A 17,138-nucleotide genomic window follows, 5' to 3' on the forward strand; every position below is an offset into this window, starting at 1 on the left:
CGCCGCAATGTGGTCTGCCAGTAGCTGCAGCTGGATACACTTCCCGCACACATGGTCGTCAGAGACACAGGAAGTGTCCCTGATTTCCCACATAGTGCAGGAGGAGCATACCACGGCACCGAGCTGTCCTGCCATGACTTACCCTTCAATTAATTTAAATTAACTTAAATCAAATCAATACCACCAATTACGCTACAATTAAATGATACACTCAAGGGCCCTTGGTTACTAGCAGTAGAAACTATAACCACAAAAAAATTAAGACCTACTAAACTTTATAAACTATGAACCTTAACGATCAAACTATAGAGTAGTATAAATACTCCCTGGCCGTACTCATCCAATGAGCTGCTCCCTCCTGCCCGCATCACGTTTTGAATCGTGACATGGCTCTGGAACGCCGCTGCCGGTCTGAGATTGGTAAGAAAGCCCGCGAGAGTGAGTTTAAATACTCACTGGGTCTCCAGTCTCACTGCTCCCAACACCAGCCTCTGCAAAGAAAGCCCGCGAAAGTGAGTTTAAATACTCACTGGGTCTTCGGTCTCACTGCTCCCGACACCAGGCAGGGTCAAGGATGTCACTGAACAGCTGTAGAAAATTCTGAGGGGGGAGGGTGAACAGCCAGAGGTCGTGGTCCACATCGGCACCAACGACAGATAGAAAGAGGGATGAGGTCCTGCAGGCAGATTTTAGGGAGCTAGAAAAGAGATTAAAAAGCAAGACCTCAAAGGCAGTAATCTCCGGATTACTCCTGGTACCACGTGCTAGTGAATACAGACACAGGAGGATAGAACAGATGAATGCGTGGCTGGAGAGATGGTGCAGGAGGGAGGGCTTTAGATTCCTGAGGCATTGGGACTGTTTCTGGGGGAGGTGGGACCTGTACAAGCCGGATGGGTTGCACCTCAACAGGACCGGAACCAATATCCTCGCGGCGGGGTTTGCTAGTGCAGTTGGGGAGGGTTTAAACTAGCTTGGCAGGGGGATGGGAACCTGAGAGTGGATTCAGAAGGGAGAGAAGCAAAGCTGGAAATGGAAGGCAGAAAATTAGTAAGCGAGTTTGGTAGGCAGAGGAAACAAAGGCTAGAAAATAGACAACAAGGGAGTTTGGCAGTGCTAAATGGTATATACTTCAACGCAAGGAGTCTAGGGAATAAAGCAGATGAGCTGAGGGCACAGAAAGACATGTGGAAGTATGATATTATAGCTATTACTGGGACATGGCTGAGAGAAGGGCAGGAATGGCAGCTCAACATTCCTGGTTACAGGGTTTTCAGACGAGATAGAGAGGGGGATAAAAAAGGAGGGGGGGTCGCAATATTGATTAAATAATCAATTACAGCTGTGAGGAGGGAGGATAGCTTAGAAGGAGCATCAAATGAGGCCATATGGGTTAAACTGAAAAACAAAAAAGAGGCAATCACATTGCTGGGAGTGTACTATAGACCTCTGAACAGTTAGAGGGAGATAAAAGAGCAAATATGTAGGCAAATTTCTGAGACATGCAAAAATAGGGCAGTAATAGTTGGGGATTTCAACTTCCCTAATATTAGCTGGGATAAAATTAGTGTGAAAGGCATACAGGGAGCAGAATTCTTAAAATGCATTCAGGAGAACTTTTTTAGCCAGTATGTAGCAAGCCCAACAAGAGAGGTGGTGGTTCTGGACCTAGTTTTAGGGAATGAAGCTGGGCATGGGGAAAAGGTATCACTGGGAGAGCATATTGGTGGTAGTGATCATAATTCAGTTAGATTTAGGGTAGTTATGGAAAAGGACAAGGATGGACCAGGAATACAAGTTCTCAATTGGGGAAAAGCTAATTTTACTAAGCTGAGAGGTGATTTAGCCAAAGTGGACTGGAGACAGAAACTGAAGGTAAATCAGTGTCAGAGCGGTGGGAGGCATTCAAGGAGGAGATAGTGAGGGTTCCGAGCAAGTATGTTCCCTTAAAGGAAAAGGGTGGGACTAACAAATCTGGAGCTCCCTGGATGTCAAGAGGCATACACGGTAGGATAAAGAAAAAAAGGGAAGCTTATGACAGATACCGAGGACTTAATACTGCAGAAAGCCGAGAGGAGTATAGAAAGTACAGGGGTGAAATCAAAAAAGAAATTAGGAAAGCTAAGAGAGGGCATGAAAAAATATCAAGGAAAACCCAAAGATGTTTTATAAATACAGGTAGACTACCTTTTATCCGGACTTCCGAAAACCGAAACCCTCTAAAAACCGAAGGTTTTTTCGTTCAGCGTTAAGTCGTGCGTACGAACGAAAAAACCTTCGGTTTTTAGAGGGTTCCGGTTTCGGAAGTTCGGATAAAGGGTAAGTCGTGCGCACGACCCCCCGCCGGCCCCGACAACCCCGCCAGCCCCGACAACCGCCGACCCCCCCCCGCGGACCCCGCCGGCCCCGACAACCGCCGACCCCCCCGCCGGCCCCGACAACCGCCGACCCCCCCCCGCGGACCCCGACAACCGCCGACCCCGCCAGCCCCGACAACCGCCGACCCCCCCCGCGGACCCCGCCGGCCCCGACAACCGCCGACCCCGCCAGCCCCGACAACCGCCGACCCCCCCGCGGACCCCGCCGGCCCCGACCCCGACTGACTTACGCTGAGCGTCAGCGTAAGTCGTGCGCACGACCCCCCGCCGACCCCCCCGCGGACCCCCGCCGACCCACCTTCCGAAATCCGAAATTCTCCTTTATCCGAAACTCGGCTGGTCCCGAGGTTTTCGGATAAAGGATAGTCTACCTGTACATTAAGAGCAAGAGGATAACTAAAGTAAGAGTAGGGCCTATAAGGGACCATAAAGGTAACCTGTGTGTGGAAGCGGAAGACATGGTTATGGTTCTTAATGAATACTTTGCGTCTGTTTTAACAAAAGAGAGGGACGATGCAGACATTGCAATCAGGGAGGAGGAGTGTGAAATATTAGATGAAATAAACATAGTGAAAGAGGAAGTATTAAGAGGTTTAGCATCTTTGAAAGTGGTTTAGTCCCCAGGCCTGGATGAAATGTATCCCAGACTGTTAAGAGAAGTAAGAAAGGAAATAGCAGAGGCTCTGACCATCATTTTCCAATCTTCTCTGGCTACAGGTGTGGTGCCAGAGGACTGGAGAACTGCTAATGTGGTACCGTTGTTTAAAAAGGGAGAAAAGGATAGACCGAGTAATTACAGGCCAGTCAGCCTAACCTCGGTGGTGAGAAAATTATTGGAAAAAATTCTGGGGGACAGGATAAATCTTCATTTAGAAAGACACGGATTAATCAGGGACAGTCAGCATGGATTTGTTAAGGGAAGGTCGTGTCTGACTAACTTGATTGAATTACAATGGATTTCAGCAAGACTTTTGATAAGATCCCGCATGGCAGACTGGTCACGAAAGTAAAAGCCCATGGGCTCCGAGGCAAAGTAGCAAGTTGGATCTAAAATTGGCTCAGAGGCAGGAAACAAAGGGTAATGGTCGAAGGGTGTTTTTGAGACTGGAAGGCTGTTTCCAGTGTGGTTCTACAGGACTCAGTAATGGGTCCTTTGCTTTTGTGGTATATATCAATGATTTGGACTTGAATGTAAGAAGTATGATTAAGAAGTTTACAGATGATACAAAAATTGGCCATGTGGTTGATAATGAAGAAGAAAGCTACAGACTTCAGGAAGATATCAATGGACTGGTCAGGTGGGCAGAACAGTGGCAAATGGAATTCAATCTGGAGAAGTATGAGGTAATGCATTTGGGAAGGGCTAACAAGGCAAGGGAATACACTATAAATGGTAGGACACCAAGAAGTGCAGAGGATCAGAAGGACCCTGGAGTGCGTGTCCACAGATCCCTAAAGGTAGCAGGACAGATAGATAAGGTGGTTCAGAAGGCATACGGTATACTTACCTTTATTAGCCAAGGCATAGAATATAAGAGCAGGGAGGCTATGCCTGAACTGTATGAAACACTAGTTAGGCCGCAGCTAGAATACTGCATGCAGTTCTGGCCACCGCATTACAGGAAGGATGTGATTGTACTAGAGGGGGTGCAGAGGAGATTTATGAGGATGTTGCCTGGGCTGGGGAATTTTAGCTATGAGGAAAGATCGGATAGGCTGGGGTTGTTTTCTTTGGAACAGAGGAGACTGAAGGGAGGCCTAATTGAGGTGTATAAAATTATGAGGGGCCTAGATAGAGTGTATAGGAAGGAGCTATTTCCCTTAGCAGAAGGATCAATAACCAGGGTGCATATAGTTAAAGTAATTGGTCGGAAGTTTAGAGGGGATTTGAGGAGAAATGTTTTCACCCAGAGGGTGGTGGGGGTCTGGAACTCACTGCCTGAAAGGGTGGTAAAGGCAGAGAACCTCATCACATTTAAAAAGTACTTGGATATGCACCTGAAGTGCCATAACCTACAAAGCTATGGACCAAGTGCTGGAAAGGGGGATTAGGGTGGATAGCTCTTTGTTGGCCGGCACGGACAAGATGGGCCGAATGGCCGCCTTCTGTACTGTAAATTTCTATGATTCTATGACCAGTCCCATATCCAAGGAGGATTTAAAGATTGTGGTTAGAGCCTCTGCTATCTCCATCCTAGCTTCCTTCAGCAACCTACGATGCATCCCATCTGGACCAGATGACTTGTTAACCTTGAATGATGCAAGCTATTTAGCACCTCCTTTTTTAAATCTATTTTTATCCTATCCAGTATCTATTTCTCCCTCCTCTACTCCGACATTAACTTCATCCCCTTCTTTTGTGAAGACAGTGGCAAAGTACTCATTCAGTACTTCAGTTGTTCCCTCTATTTCCTGTCATCCAAGGAGCTCTAGCTTTCGTTGGCCCATCTTTCCTCCTCATGGGAATATGGTTGGTTTGTACCCAAACTATCTCCACCTTGAAGGCTTGCCATTGCTTATTTACTGTTTTCTTAGCCAATCTTTATTTCCAGTCCACCTGTGCTAGATCCCTTTACGAAGGTCATTAATAATTTCCATGCTGATGTGTATATATATATTGATTTTCACAAGTAGAAAATCTATCTTTGGTGCTATCAACGGTGGGTTTTTTTCCAAACTGTTTTCTAGTTTCTTTGCTAACAAATAATAATCAAACAATGAAATTTTACAGGGCAGTATTAGTAAAAGTAACATTTAAAAAATGAAGGCCTAGAAATTCGTGTTCGCCACGAAAAGTTGCCAGAGTTAATGGCCGCTGAAAATGGCCGCGACACTAAGGAGAATAAATTCGTCTGGGAAGCTGGAGATTGGTGGCGCAACGCCCTCCTGGTAGCATTAATGGAGACCTCCAAGGCGAAGTTCCCGTCCTGAAGTGGCAGTCGAGCTTTGCACAGCATCTGGCAGCGAGGCTGTGAAGCTCGTAAGGAATTGTGGGCAATTAAAAGGGTTGTGAATTAAAGGGGCAATGCACTCCGAACTAATACAAATTAAAATGCAGTGAAAAAATGCAGTTTTCAGCCCTTTCTGCCTTTCAAAAAAAAGTTACTTTAAAAAGAATTCCCAAATGTGATTATTGAGCTCTTAAAGCTGAATTCCCTTCTGAACCTCAAAAAAATGGGAAAACTGCTTCAGCACTAACACAAATGGTTCAGCAAGCCAGGGAAGGGCCTACCAGGATCTCGCACACAGCACTCCAGCTTAGTGCACGGGATCAACAAGTTTAATACACGGGATCAACACTGCAAGTGAGGTCCTCTACCCACAGGAGCCATAATGGTTATATTACTGGACTAGTAATCCAGAGGCCTGGACTAATAATCCAGAGACATGAGTTCAAATCCCACCACAGCAGCTGGGGGAATTTAAATTCAGTTAATTAAATAAATCTGGAATATTAAAAAAAAGCTAGTACAGGTTGACTATCCCTTATCCGAAAACCTTGGGACCAGCTGTGTTTCGGTTTTCGGAAATTTTCGGATTTCAGAAGGTATTATTTCAGACTGGGAAACTCCTAGCATTCTTTTCACAGGCAGGCTCTGGAAAGCGTCTCTGTTGCTTAGCAACAGCTTCAGAGACGCTTCCAAGCCACGAGCAGAGTGTTCACAAGCTGTTGCTGAGCAACAGTGTTTGTTGTCAGATACGGAGATGAAAACCTTCGTATCTGAGAACATTAGCGCTGGTCTATCCGGAAGTTTGAATAGAACGGCAGCATATCGGACGGGCCGCTGCAGCTATCGGACGGGCTGCTGTATTGTTGGGTTCACTCTCCCGGTACCTCCTTCACACTGCCCGGCTCGGCCTGCAATCTCCTACCCAGGAGGGAACTCCGTACCCTCTGCCCTGCTCACAGGGAAAGGCAGAGCTCCCTCAGTCACACTTAACATCGAGAGCGAAGGCCGGCGTGTCAACAATCTGCAGGGATTCTTGTTCTGGGCCCCGGAGGACCACTCCTGTCATGTTTTGCGCCACTCGGGTCATGTCGTGCGCACGACTTACGCTGAACGAAAAAACTTTAGGTTTTCGGAAGTTCGGATAAAGGATAGTCTACCTGTATCAGTAATGGTGACCATGAAATTAGCAGATTGTTGTAAAAACCCATCTGGTTCACTAATGTCCTTTAGGGAAGGAAATCTGCCGTCCTTACCTGGTCTAGCCTATATGTGACTCCAGATCCACAGTAATGTGGTTGACTCTTAGCTGCCCTCTGAAATGGCCTAGCAAGTTACTCAGTTGTACCAAACCGCTATGACAAAGTCAGCACTATGGGAGCACTGTCACCACATCAACTACAGCGGTTCAAAAAGGCGGCTCACCACCACCTCAAGGGCAATTAGGGATGGACAATAAATACTGGCCTTGCCAGCGACGCCCACATCCCGTGAGTTAATAAATTTTTTAAAAAGAAAGCTACATCACCGAGGTCGTCATTGCCAGCATTGTCGCCCCCACCACCTGGCTCCAGTGCCCAAAGAAGCTTCATGACCTCAGTTTCCTGGTCAAGGTCAGTGAATGCATCTTCAAAAGCCATCGCCTACCAACTGCACCACTAGCCTCACACACTCCTCAATGCACGAACCCCACCCCCCAAATCACTCACCTACCAACAATCTGCACCAATCACAAGGCACATCTCCCATTCCTAGCCTCACCTCACCCCCTTGGAGGAGACGGTGAAGGCCATTCTTGGCAGGGGCATGGCTGAGCCCTTGGCCAGCGGCGGGGCTGAAAGGATAAAAGATGCTGGTATCCTCATACGTTATCTTCCTTCTGGCACGCACCTCTTGCATTCCCGCCCTCCCCTCACAACTCCACCCTTGTGCCTTCCTCATTTCACACACCCAAGAAATGCAGACTGCCCGGCCAGTGAAAGAAGAAGAAGAAGAAAAAACACCGTCAATTGATTTGACATTCCCAGCCAGCAGCCCCTCAAGGTCGACTAGCAAGGCCATTTACAGTGTCCCCCACTGAAAGTCAGCAGCCTTCCACCAGCCATGCTGCAACCACTAGGGTAGCACTGCCTGACATCAGTAGGATAGACAAAGGCACTAAAAGAATGCATAAGGGTGATGAGTTAATTTCTTGATGTCATATTGGATGAATAGATGTATAAAGTTGGATTGGAAAGTTTGTTTTGCAGTGGCTTTTATTTCAGCATTGTGCCAAGAGGACGCTGTGACAGTCAGTAACAGAGGGAAGGTAAGGTGTGGGATAAATGTGGAAAGGGGAATTGGTGTTGTGGTCATTGTTACCACAGGTGGATGAGTCGATCCCAGATATCCTGGGGCTGTCTGGGTTGCCTCCTTCCTACTGCTTCCTCCTCTTCGGCTTCTTCCTCTTCTGGGTCTTCCTCTTCCTTTGCGAGCGGATGCTGTAAATCTGAAATTACAGCATAAAATGTTGGAAATACTCAGCTGGTCAGGCAGCATCTCGATCTGAGACATAAACTCTGTTTCTCTCTCCACGGATGTTGCCTGACCTGCTGAATATTTGCAGCATTTTCTGTCTTCTCATGCCACTACAGAATGGCGGTAAGATGAATTTCTAGCCCTAAAAGTCTTACTTCGAGTGCATGTTCACAATGCCACACTTTTCAAAGTTGTCACGCCTGAAAGTGGGGCCTCAGAGACATCATACCTCAACAATATTACACCTCCGCATGTCACACCTCAAGGTGTCTCATGCCCATTAGGTTAAAATTAGTGAATGGCTAAAATGAAAAATTACCAGTTGTTACCAATTAAATACCTGCGTGACTAACCATCAACAAATCATAAGTTGTTTGATTCAGTTGGTAAGTACAAATGGGGAATAAGTAATTAACAGAAAACTGAGCAACCAAATCACTGTGAGTTGGCTCTGATTACTAAGTTATAAAGCTAAGTTATACAGCATAAAAAGACCCTAAGAGGACTGTACTGCAATGTGTGCCAGATCTGTCATGACATCTGAAGCACTGTTTTAAGATCCTAAGGATATACTTTATAATCAACCTGGTGATAGTAAGAACCTTATTATAATGCACTCTGTCCCTTGTTGGCGCAAGCATATTATTAGCCATGGTCATAGCAAACACTGTCATTCCACTCTTCCCTGCCTTTCAAATAAGACTGTCACAGATGATTGGCAATACATAAAAGCCTTGCTAAAAGCTACTAGGGCTGTAGGCATTGACATACAAGATTCTGCGTTGGTCATAGATCAGCTTTATATTGAATTATTTACGGCCTTACGCACAGACTCCATGGCAACATAGGTGCAATCAGGAATCCTCTAAAATCTTGGAAAGTGTTGAATTCAGCAACTTTCTCATGCTGTTGTTACTGGTGAGTAGCAAATATGTTGAAAGTGTTTGCCCTTATGTACAATAAATCTGTTATCTCTTAATGCATCTGTGTACAGCAAATTGCTGACATTGTAGATGTCCCTAAGGATAGCCTGAAAGGAGCCACGCGTAACGATTGAGGGTCATGGTGACCTTGATGGCCACTGGAGGTGGTGTACAACTGGTATATCTTGTCTGGAGGTGTTTCTGAAGGAGGTGACACGTCTCTATTACTGCCTCCCTGTTAAAAGTCAGACTCCTAAGGCACTGCTCTTCAGTCCTTCTCAGGTAACTGACTAGAATGGTAGACCCAAAAGCAGCATAGAAGTGGAACTGGACTGTACATTTTATATACCAACTGATATTTCTGGCAACCACTTCTTGCTTTCGCTAGTCCTTGTCAGCGAAGTGCAGCAATAGGTCAGCACTGAATGCAGTACTCATTTTAGTGAGAGATTGGCATCTTGAAGTTCAACAATGCTGCAGTTTACTTAGTACACTAAGAAGCAGTATGCTGCCTCTGCAGTAACGTTTCATTAATATGAATGCTGAGAAAGATTTCACACGATACCTTAGTCTTGTAATATGGTCTACTTTTATCTCAAGTAGCTAGCTATTATGCTGACAATAACAAAGTAAACCAGGCGAACATGCACCCTGAAGTTTTGACATCAATGGAAATAAAAGTCAGAAGAGAAGTAAAACAGGCTGCTGTTTCGCAACTGCCCATTTTACACTATCACAAAAAGTCAAAATTACCCCCTAGGGGTTTGATTTTGTAAGACCAATTTCAGATGAGGAATACAAAGCTATCTGTCCTTCTGTTATGAAGTTATCCATTCTGATGATTTTCAGAAGGTTAAACAAACAAAAGAATGGAGAAAGGGCATGTGACCACTATAGCCAAGAACCTCGAGCCATTCAATTAGATCCTGGCTGATCTGTATCCTAACTCCATTTACCCGCCTTGGTTCCATATCCTTTAATACCCTTACTTAACAAAAATCTATCGATCTCAGTTTTGAGATTTTTAATTGACCTAGCTTCAACAGCTTTTTTTGGGGGGGGGGGGGGGGGGGGGGAGAGATTTCCAGATTTCCACTACCCTTTGTGTGAAGAAATGCTTCCTGATTTTGCTCCTACTTCTTGTGTTCTAATTCTGTGTTAGATTTCAGGAGATGGTTCTATTCCTGTTCCTGGCTGGGGTGGAGATCACTTTTTACAGAAGGTAAGTACTGCAGGAAATACAGGGACAGAGTGATCTCCTGGACGAGTTTCGATCGCCTAGATGGGTCGGTGAGGAATTTCCCAGATTTTTTCTCCCAAATTGGCCATTGGGTTTTTTATCTGGTTTTTCACCTCTCCCAGGCGATCACATGGGTTCGGGTGGGATGTAGAGTGATAGTAGATTTGAGGTTAGGATCAGATCAGCCATGATCTTATTGAATGGTGGAGTAGGCTCGAGGGGCTGATTGGCCTACTCCTGCTCCTATTTCTTATGTTCTTATCCCTGAACGGTCTAGATCTAATTTTAAGGTTAGGCCCACTTATTCTGGACTCCCCTGTTAGAGAAAATAGTTGCTCTCTATCCTATCAAATTCTTTAATCGGCTTAAACACCTTAAATAGATCACCCCTTAATCTTCTATACTCAACGGAATACAAGCCTAGTCGATGCAACCTGTCCTCATAATTTAACCCTTTTAGCCCCGGTATCATTCTGGTAAATCTGCGCAGCATCCCCTCCAAGGCCAGTATATCCTTCCCGAGGTGCGGTGCCCAGAACTGAATACAGTACTCCAGATAGGGTCTAACCAGAGCTTCATACAACTGTAGCATAACTTCCTCCCCTTTGTATTCCAGGTCCCTGGAGATAAAGGCTAACATTCCATTAGCCTTTAATTTTTTTTTGTGCCCGTCTACTAGTTTTTAGTGATTTCTGTACATGGACCCCTAAATCTCTCTTCTCCTCCACAGTTCCATTTAGAGTTTCCTCTAGAAGTGTCATCAGTACTCACAGTAAAAACAAAACTATTTAAAAGGAAAAAAAATAAATATAAATAGCCAGATGTAAAAAATAAAGTATGATAAAACGAATCAAAATTATTTAAATTGAGTGAGCATTAAAAGCAGTACAGGGAGTGGTTCACTCCTCTAATGGAATAGCCATATTTCTGGTTCTCCCAGCTAGGTTGTCTTGCTATCCATGCGATGGAGATTGTCAAGCCATAATTTAGCAAACAATATCAATGTCCACAGATGTTTACCCAAGGTATTGACGATCCATCCCATAGTGGTACCATTGATTAGTAGTGTCAATACTACTGTCCCCGATACATGCAGCAGTATCTGAAAACAGAAATGATATTAATCAAATGCAGCAATGTTAAAATTCACTATATAACTTTGCCAGCATGATGGACCAGCCCTTAACAACACTTGGGCAGCAAGAAGTGCAGCAGGAGCAGGAGCATGGAGGAGGTAGAGCAGGAAAGGTATCAACCACCAGTGTCCCAGCTGTCAGAGCTCTGAGAGAGCAGCTCAGCAGAGCACTTCACCTAAACCATCCCTCCCATCCCCAATACACCAATAGTCCTATATTCCTTAGTACTACAATCCAATTGCCTTCCTTCAGTCCAGCCTTATGGGTCATGCCATCATTTCACTACAAATATAAACACCAACATCAAATCCAGAAAAAAAACAAATTTATCAAACAACTCAATTCCATCTCTAACAGTTAACAGAAATAATTAAGAATCACCCTTGTGCAAGCCCTTAGTGCCTATCTTGTGTTCTCATTTCCCTTTCCTAGAGTGCCTATGAAGTGTTTCCCCAGTGGCTACAGCTTGGGAAGTGGAAGGCTACTGAGCTTCCATTGAAGACACTTCAGATGGCCGTGATGGGTGACCTCAAACAGCTCTGGGCCTTGAGGGTCTGGCTACAGATTGCAACATCTCAGCGTGGACCGGCAGTGTGGCCCAGCTGGCTAAGTGGCAACATCAAGGGCAATGGCAGAGTGGGTAGCAGGGGTGCAGGCATGCTGTCGTCCTGAGAGAACAGTACGTGCCTATCCTATTGAGCCAAAGACACTCCCCTGGGACAGTGCCTCAGCACTCCTCTGGTTCTGTCCGAGAACAGAGTGCCAGAGTGAGGTCACGCTCAGGAAGCGCCTGTCAACACTGACGCCCAAAATCCAGGTGACAGGCGTCTGAGCTTCCCTGGCAGCTGTGAGAGCAGTCAGGAAAAGTTTAATGATGGTGGGTGACACAGTTGTGTTGATGGAGCTGACCGCTCGGTCTATGTTGGACAGAATGGTGTCCATATTTGAGCGAAGCCTTGACACAAGTTGGACTCCTCCATGCTTTGCGACATCGTGCTCAAGCTCACTGAAAGGCTGCCCAATGCACCTACCAGTTCCTGCCCATCAGCCTTTTTCGGTAGGCTGGGCCCCTGAAGTCAGCATCTGAGTCCTCTGCAGCAGAGCTAGTATGTGATCTTGGCCTCTGACGAGCTGGCATCTGTGGCATCTTATCCCCTTGCCCTATCTCCTGCACACTTTTACTCAGTGATTCAGCACTTGAGGACCCGTCCTCTAGCCTAGCCTCTAAAGTATGTGTGGTGCCAGTATCTGAGCTGGTGCTTGCGAGATTGAGTGACACTGTATCATCAGGAAGCTAGCAGAGGTATGTCCACGTCTTCAGCACCTGAAATGAAAGAGAGGGATAAGGGTTAGCTTTTAGTGTAAAGGGAGAGCAGAGCGAGCGATGTGACTTGTGAAAGCATCTGCAGATTGATAAGCAGTGTGTACATGAGATAGAAGAAGGAAAAAGAGGATGAGGTGTGAAGAAACCCTGAATGGCGTCTCCTCCAATGTTGCCAGTCACCATGGCCATAACTCTGCCCCTGCCCATGATGGCCAACACACTTTCTTTGAGGGGGAAGAGGGTGTGCAAGTGGGCTGGGCCTCCTTAGCTCAGCGTGCTGTCTGGTCTTGTGGGCAACCTTCTCCTGCATGAACGAAGAGAGTATATTAGTGCCAGCCTTGTGAGGTATTTAGATAATGTGCCTGACATGGTGGAATAGCTGGTATGCAGTGCGTCATATGTGAGGTTTGGGGAAGTGAGGGTTGCAATAATGATGAGTGTGTGAGTCTGGGGAGAAAGAGGTATAGTGAAGTGTGGTGCAGTGACTGTAGGAGAGTGAAGGGAAGCAGGGGAAGGGAGCATTGAGTAGTGAGGCTTGAGGTGGCGGAGGTGTGAGCAGAGAGTAAGAGGGCAGTATTGTTACCTTGACAACTCTGGTGAGGTCACTGAACTTCTTTCAGCTTTGAGCCATGTCTTGGGAGCTAAGCTCCTGGTATTGACATCCTCAGTGATGTCTTCCCATTGGCGGCAGAGGTGTTTCCTAAAGGGTTTTCTGTCCCCTGGTGGGAGGAGGATCTCACGCCTGCTGTCCAGTGCCTGTGCCAGGGCCTCCAAGGCAACATTAGAAAACCTTGATGTTTCCTCAATACTTGCTGCAGCCATTTCTCTATTGTCTGCAGTCAGAGCGCATCTCTCCTTTAAGCATACAGAACTGAAGAGAAACAAGTGTAGGTAACAGCTGAACAGAGGCCTAAACCCAGAAGTTCCTCTGCCACAGCTTCTTGGCTTACAGGTGCTGCCTATTGGTGAAGCTCATAAATGAGCAAAAGTTCCTCATGGATGGTCAGAGCACTCTGCAAGGCCTGTCAGAGACACTATAAAAATGTGCCTGCAAAATTACTGCAGCAATGTATGAGGGATTCAGAAATCTACAATCCACTATAGAGCAAATGGTATGTCCATGAGGCATCTGCAGGGTAATTCCCCAGGACAGCTATCCAAATCATAGACACCGTTTCTCTCATGAATACTGTGATTGTTGTATCAGGCCCAGGTTGGGCAGGCTTGAGGTTCTATTTGACAGAACATCAATGGAGGGTACTGATCCTTCAGTGGTGGCCTTAGTCTGATTCCATGCAGGTCCATGGTCATTCGGAAAGAATGCCTGGCAGTCAGGAATTCGCAGGAGGAGGCACAGATGAGACAGCAAACTTTTATGGTGATACCGCATTTGTCCAACCCAGGTGGCCCTCTCAAAAGACTCTGGAAGTGCCAAGTAGTGAGCAGGATAACTAGCAACACGGCTTGAAGTGCCAGCAATAGCTGCAGCACCACCTCAGGACATAGAGATATGTGACCGCAGAAATCCCATGAAGTTCCCATTGACTAGCAGCAGGCTGCCACCACAATTACTCCTCTCATTGAGGTAGCACTTTGAAGGAGCACTAGGTTAAGTAGCAGAACATACATACCCTACACAGTCATGCAAATACAATGAAGCGCATGCCCCCATCCAAATGCTGGTGCAAGATTTCATTGGCATGCTGAAACACAGCTTCCATTGAGTGGACAAATCGGGGCGATCCTGCCCTATAGCCATGACAAGCTCTCCAAATTCATCTGTGTTTGCTACAAATTGTACAACTTTGCCTACAAGAGAGGAGTAACCATGACACAAGAAGATCAGGAGGCATAACCTCAATGCTCAGCAAAGGAGATGGGAAAGGAGGATGAGAAGCAGGAAGAAGAAATGGTTGAAGATGGTAAGCAGCCAGAGAAATTTATGCGCCAATTACTAATTGGCAGGACTTTCACCAAGTCTTTAATTCAGCCTCTACATGGATGTTCCTATGCTACAGTACTGACAATAATACAGTTGCCCTATGAACACCGTGGGTGGTAATGTGGTGGAACTGATGACCCTCCCTTCTAGAGAATGGACACTTTGTTGCAAAGTGACGCATTGGATTTTCGACTCTAAACTCCAATAGCAGCCAGAAAGCCTTGAGGCCAGCAATCAGGCCTGCAGTTGCATTCCTGCTAATGACTCAGCTTACCAAATTCTGACATACCACAATTCTGGTGCACTCTGCCTATCTGGCACCTGGGCAAGGAAAGGGCATTAATATCAGGGCCATAGTATAAATGCACTTTGATCTTCCTACTTTGCCCTTTAAATGAACTCTGCTTCCACCTCATTCAAGGGAACGGTAGCATAGTGGTAATGTCCCTGGGTGAATAATCCAGAAGTCTGGACTAATGATCCAGAGACGTGAATTCAAATCCCACCACAGCAGCTGGGGAATTTAAATTCAGTTAATTAAATAAATCTTGAATAAAAAGTGAGTATCAATAATGGTAACCGTGAAACTATCGGATTGTCGTAAAAACCCATCTGGTTCTCTAATGTCCTTTAGGGAAGGAATTCTGCTATCCTTACCTGATCTGGCCAATATGTGACTCCAGACCCACAGCAATGTGGTTGACTCTTAACTGCCCTCTGAAATGGCCTAGCAAACTACAAAACACAATAATAAGAATGAAACCGGACGGACCACCCAGCATCGACCTCAGCACAGGCTACGGACACGGCAACGGCACACCCAGCCCAGTCGACCCTGCAAAGTCCTCCTCACCAACATCTGGGGACTTCTGCCAAAATTGGGAGAGCTGTCCCACAGACTAGTCAAGCAACAGCCTGACAGTCATACTCACAGAATCATACCTTTTCAGCCAATGTCTCAAACTCCTCCATCACCATTCCTGGATATGTCCTGTCCCACCGGCACGGCAGACGCACCAGGGGTGGCAGGAGGAGTGGCCCTGGAAGTCCACAACATTGACTCCGGACCCCATGAAGTCTCATGGCTTCAGGTAAAGCATGGGCAAGGAAACCTCCTGCTGATTACCACCTACGACCCTCCCTCGGTACTCCTCCATGTTGAACACCACTTGGAAGAAGCACTGAGAGTAACATTGAAGTCCCCACCCAGAATGTACTCTGGGTGGGGGACTTCAATGTCCATCACCAAGAGTGGCTCGGTAACACCACTACTGACCGAGCTGGCCGATTCCTGAAGGACATAGCTGCCAGTCTGGGCCTGCGACAGGTGGTGAGAGTACCAACACGAGGGAAAATCCTACTTGACCTCATCCTCACGAATCTACCTCTCACAGATGCATCTGTCCATGACAGTATTGGTAGCTGTGACCACTGCACAGTCATTGTGGAGACGAAGCCCCGTCATCACACTGAGGACACCCTCCATCGTGTTGTGTGGCACTACCACCGTGTTAAATGGGATAGATTCAGAACAGATCTAGCAGCTCAAAACTGGCCATCCATGAGGCTATCAGCACCAGCAGAATTGTATTCCACCACAATCTGTAACCTCATGGCCTGGTATATTCCTCTACCATTACTATCAAGCCAGGTGACAACCCTAGTTCAATAAGGAGTGTAGAAGAGCATGCCAGGAGCAGCACCAGGCGTGCCTGAAAATGAGGTGACAATCTGGGGAAGCTCCAACACAGGACTACATGCATGCTAAAAAGCAGAAGCAGCATGCTATAGACAGGGCTAAGCGATCCCACAATCAACGGATTAGATCAAAGCTCTGCAGCCACATCCAGTCGTGAATGGTGATGGACAATTAAACAACTAACAGGAGAAACATAGAAACATAGAAGACAGGAGCAGGAGTAGGCCATTCGGCCCCTCGAGCCTGCTCCGCCATTCAATGCGATCACGGTTGGTCATCCAAATTCAGTACCCTGTCCCTGCTTTCTCCCCATATCCCTTGATCCCTTAGCCTTACGAAATATATCTAACTCCTTCTTGAATATATTTAATGAATTGGCCTCAACTGCCCTCTGTGGTAGAGAATTCCACAGGTTCACCACTCTCTGGGTGAAGAAATTCCTCCTCATCTCAGTCCTAAATGGCTTACCCCTTATCCTTAGACTGTGACCCCTGGTTCTGGACTCCCCCGCCATCGGGAACAGCCTTCCTGCATCTAGTCTGTCTAGTCCTGTTAGAATTTCATAAGTTTCATTGAGATCCCCTCTCATTCTTCTAAACTCTAGCGAATATAAGCCTAATCGACCCAATCTCTCTTCATACATCATTCCTGCCATCCCAGGTATCAGTCTGGTGAATCTTCGCTGCACTCCCTCCATGGCAAGAACATCCTTCCTCAGATAAGGCAACCAAAACTGCACACAATACTCAAGGTGTGGTCTCATCAAGGCCCTGTACAACTGCAGCAAGACATCCTTGCTCCTGTACTCGAATTCTCTTGCTATGAAGGCCAGCATACCATTTGCCTTCTTAACTGCCTGCTGCACCTGCATGCTTACCTTCAGCGACTGGTGCACAAGGACACCCAGGTCTCGTTGCACTTCCCCTTTTCCCAATCTATTGCCATTCAGATAATAATCTGCCTTCCTGTTTTTGCCACCAATGTGGGTAACCTCGCATTTATCCATATTATACTGCATCTGCCATGCATCT

At 46.4% G+C, this 17,138-nt stretch overlaps 1 protein-coding gene across 1 annotated transcript in view; it reads right to left on the reverse strand.

The window, feature by feature from the left end:
* LOC147106682 (sperm-specific sodium:proton exchanger-like) overlaps nucleotides 1-17,138 on the reverse strand; it is a 504,645-nt gene that overhangs the window by 362,375 nt on the left and 125,132 nt on the right. The window contains exon 10 of the mRNA XM_086008503.1: nucleotides 11,027-11,108. Coding sequence (XP_085864629.1) covers nucleotides 11,027-11,108 — 82 coding nt within the window. The remainder of the gene's footprint in view (nucleotides 1-11,026; nucleotides 11,109-17,138) is intronic.

The sequence above is a fragment of the Somniosus microcephalus genome, chromosome 15 (genome assembly GCF_052327205.1).
Source record: "Somniosus microcephalus isolate GS21.2 chromosome 15, FLI_Smic_1.0, whole genome shotgun sequence".
Taxonomy (NCBI): Eukaryota; Metazoa; Chordata; class Chondrichthyes; order Squaliformes; family Somniosidae; genus Somniosus; species Somniosus microcephalus.